Source organism: Anarrhichthys ocellatus, unplaced genomic scaffold, assembly GCF_004355925.1.
Source record: "Anarrhichthys ocellatus isolate YVR2014 unplaced genomic scaffold, GSC_Weel_1.0 scaffold129, whole genome shotgun sequence".
In the NCBI taxonomy this organism is placed as follows: domain Eukaryota; kingdom Metazoa; phylum Chordata; class Actinopteri; order Perciformes; family Anarhichadidae; genus Anarrhichthys; species Anarrhichthys ocellatus.
Window position 1 is genome coordinate 388,629 of NW_022280159.1, and position 3,610 is coordinate 392,238.

At 40.9% G+C, this 3,610-nt stretch overlaps 1 protein-coding gene across 3 annotated transcripts in view; it reads left to right on the forward strand.

The window, feature by feature from the left end:
• LOC116399804 (microtubule-associated protein 4-like) overlaps positions 1 to 3,610 on the forward strand; it is a 110,738-nt gene that overhangs the window by 19,555 nt on the left and 87,573 nt on the right. For all 3 annotated transcript variants that reach the window (XM_031877218.1, XM_031877219.1, XM_031877220.1), the window contains exon 2: positions 2,435 to 2,628. In XM_031877218.1, coding sequence (XP_031733078.1) covers positions 2,445 to 2,628 — 184 coding nt within the window. In that variant the 5' untranslated portion in view covers positions 2,435 to 2,444. The remainder of the gene's footprint in view (positions 1 to 2,434; positions 2,629 to 3,610) is intronic.

Genomic DNA, 3,610 nt, shown 5'->3' on the forward strand with positions numbered 1-3,610 from the left:
GTGTGTGCGTGTGTGCGTGTGTGCGTGTGTGCGTGTGTGCGTGTGTGCGTGCGTGCGTGCGTGCGTGCGTGCGTGTCTGTGTGTGTCTGTGTGTGTCCCCACTGTACTGTGTCCTTCCCCTGAAACAATGGCCTACAGTTCCACTCCAGGCCTGCTAGCTCTGTACTGTACGTCCTCATACTGGCTGTGTGTGAGTGTGTACTTGTACATCTACTTTTGTGAGGACCAGTTTGAGTTTTAGACAGTCAGATTAGGACTGCAGCTAGCGATTCATTTCATTGGCTATTAATCTGTCTATTTCACAAATGGAGTCGTTGTTTGATCTGTGAAATGACAGAAAATGTCAGTCGGTGTTTGTCAAAGCCCAAGACGACGTCCTCAAATGTCTTGTTCTGTCCACAACTCAATGATATTCACTTCACTCTCACAGAGGAGAAAGAACCAGAAACATTCATATTCAAGCAGCTGGATTCAGAGAGTTTTGAAGATTTCTGAAACTTTTTTTTTTTTTTTTTAAGTAGTTGGCGATTAATTCGATTTTTGGGAACTAATCGATGAATTGATTCATCTTTACAGCTTCACTTCAAAGTAAAGACATTTTTGTAAAGTGAGGACATTTTGTTCTGTTCTCACTTCAGATTTGGTTTGTTTCAGGTTAGAATATGGCTTAGGTTAGGGTTAAGGGTTAAGGTCAGGCATTTAGTTGTGACGGTTAAGGTGCTAGGGAACACATTATTTCAATGAGTGTCCTCGCAAAGATAGAAGTACAGGGAACGTGTGTGTGTGTGTGTGTGGTACAGTTGCTGGACAATGACAGCTTGTTTGCTGGTCGGGTGGATGGAGGGACAGACGGAGTGTTGGGACGTCGTTTATCTTTGTGACATCTTTTAGCAGATGTAGTGAAACGTGAATCCCAGCCACACTCCATCTTAAGGGTGGACAGAATTGATCGAAGTTGATTGAAGTTTTTATTGATGTGTGTGTTATGGATCTCTGTAGATAAAGTTAAGTCTATGTTGGTTCAGTTACTGAGTTCTTCTTCAGTTTGTTTTCCATGTTGGAAACACTAAAGGCATCACAGAAGCGCTCCACTAGTATTCAAACACTGACTTTAGAAGACGGTTTCCACATTCGTAGGTTTCCCAGCGATCTTTGAGCTTAACTAACTTTGGGTTTTCTGGATTCAAGAAGCTGGTTGACTTTTCACTGGGATGGATCACTATGGTAACATATACTGTGCTGTGGCTCAGTTAAGAGTTGCAGACATAGACTGTTTATAAGAAGTGGATGTTGGTTTTTGCAACCAGTGAACAGGAACTGACCATATTTGGACTGTGGAGGAGTGACGTCGAGGCGTTGTATACGTCTCTGGTAGTGGTAGCCACCTGTCAATCACAGTAGCCCCGCCCTAAATCATACCCTGCTTTATGGTCTGTTTGACTCTAAATGGACCATCATTTACTAAATGAACATCATGCTGTATTGAAGAAGACTTGAAACTAGAGATTGAGACCATAAACTCATGTTTACAATGTTTACTGAGGTAATAAATCAAGAGAGAAGTAGAGTCATTTTCTCATAGACTAAGTTTAAGTCACTTCACTTTTCCAACAGGATTCTGACAAAAACACTGAGCAAACAATAGAGTGATAACTGGTGACGGGCAATAGATCAACATAATCACTTTGCTTTCTGTGATAATTGAATATCAGAGAACTCAAGATTGAACTGATCAGTGGTCACTGTGACCTCACAAAACACGTTTTGGGCCATAATACAAGAATTCATATGCTCGTTATGACTATTTCAAACAAATGTGTAATAGGATAAAATGATGAAGTGATGACGGCATCAGGAGAATGACAGCAGGGCACACTCATTGTGTTTTCATACCTGAGTCAAGAGACAATTATAAAGTACATCGTATACACAGAGAAGAAAGGTTTACAACCAACTCGGCTATTTTAACATTTTCAAAGTTATATCCCAGTTCATTTGACAACCACAAATTTAGTTTCAAGCTTTGACTCTAATTACAAACATTAATAAATCATAGAAAAGTGATTCCACTGGAAAGCATGTCTCCCTAAACTGAACTATGAAGAACAGTGAGAGCAGAGATGCAGGTAATAAAAACACATCACACAGTCCACTTCCTGTTCTGAGGATTTTTATTAACAGGCCACGTCTGCGATGCGTCTACAAATTGTGTGAACTAGGCAGTCGCACCACTTCTCACCTGAGTCGCCGGGCTTGTAAGGGGTGTGAAGTGCTCTGTCACATACATATATAGTAATAAACATGAGCTCTGCAGGGAAGAAGTTACAGTTGTATTCATGACACGCAGGCAATGTGACTGTGAAGAGAGGATGACAACAAGCAGTCATAGATCACAAGTAGTAAATGCAATCACACCTCCCCTTTGTCTCTCCAGCAACAGGACTATGGACCTGAGCCTGCGAGACGCTCTGGGCGGAGGTGGGGTCCCAGGCGGGGCCCCCGCTGAGGCCCTGCTGAAGAGAGACTTCGTGGCCTCGCTGGAGAAGGAGAGCTACGATGACAAGGTGGGGGAGACGGTCTCCAAGAGCGACTACCGGCCCTTACTGGACGGAAAGGACACCAAGAGCGGTAAGTCGCCATGAGCGAGTGCTGCTTCTCTCTCCAATGTAATGTAATGTTCTGGAGGAGGTTCAAGTTCATCTGGCTGGTAGGCATTTAGAAAAAAGGATATGTTTACATCACTGGGCTTGAATTGAGGTTTTCTCGGTTAAATTGTGAAGTATCACGATGGTAGACTGGCTGAAAACCAACATGGTGTGTTCACTACACTCATAAAGGACCATACCGGTGTTTTTTGCATGTTTAAGCCAAATAACCACTCTCTGCTCTCACCACCCACCTTTAAATTCAACCGTCTAAACACACGATACTCATGATTGAAACATTCTGGTGGAGATATGTGTTCCTCCTGCACAGTTCAGTGTTGGATCAGCTAACAGGAGAGAAGTCCTGCCTACGATGGGTTCTGATTGGACGGACTCTGCTCCGTGTAGCACGCCACGCATCTGACCAAAACATTCTAGTTAGGGGGGATGAACGCAGAAATTGGTATGGCTTGTCACAAATGTAGGTTCATCTGCTGTGTAAAGTATATTAATCTCACTGTAAAGTCACTAAACCACCATAACTAGCTCTAAAGGTTCTGATGTGTGACTGACAACCCCTTTAGCTGCTAGAGCTAGCTCCCCAATGCACAACTTGTATGGTGATGAGAATAGAAGGATGATATAATGTGTATGTGTATATGTATATGTATGTATATGTGTGTATATGTGTATGTATATGTGTGTATATGTATGTATATATGTGTGTGTATGTATATGTGTGTATATGTATGTATATATGTGTATGTATGTATATATGTGTATGTATGTATATGTATATATGTGTATATGTATATGTATGTATATATATATGTATATGTATATGTATGTATATATATGTATGTATGTGTGTGTATATATATATATATATATATATGTATATGTATATGTATGTATATATATGTATGTATGTGTGTGTATATATGTATATATATATATATATATAT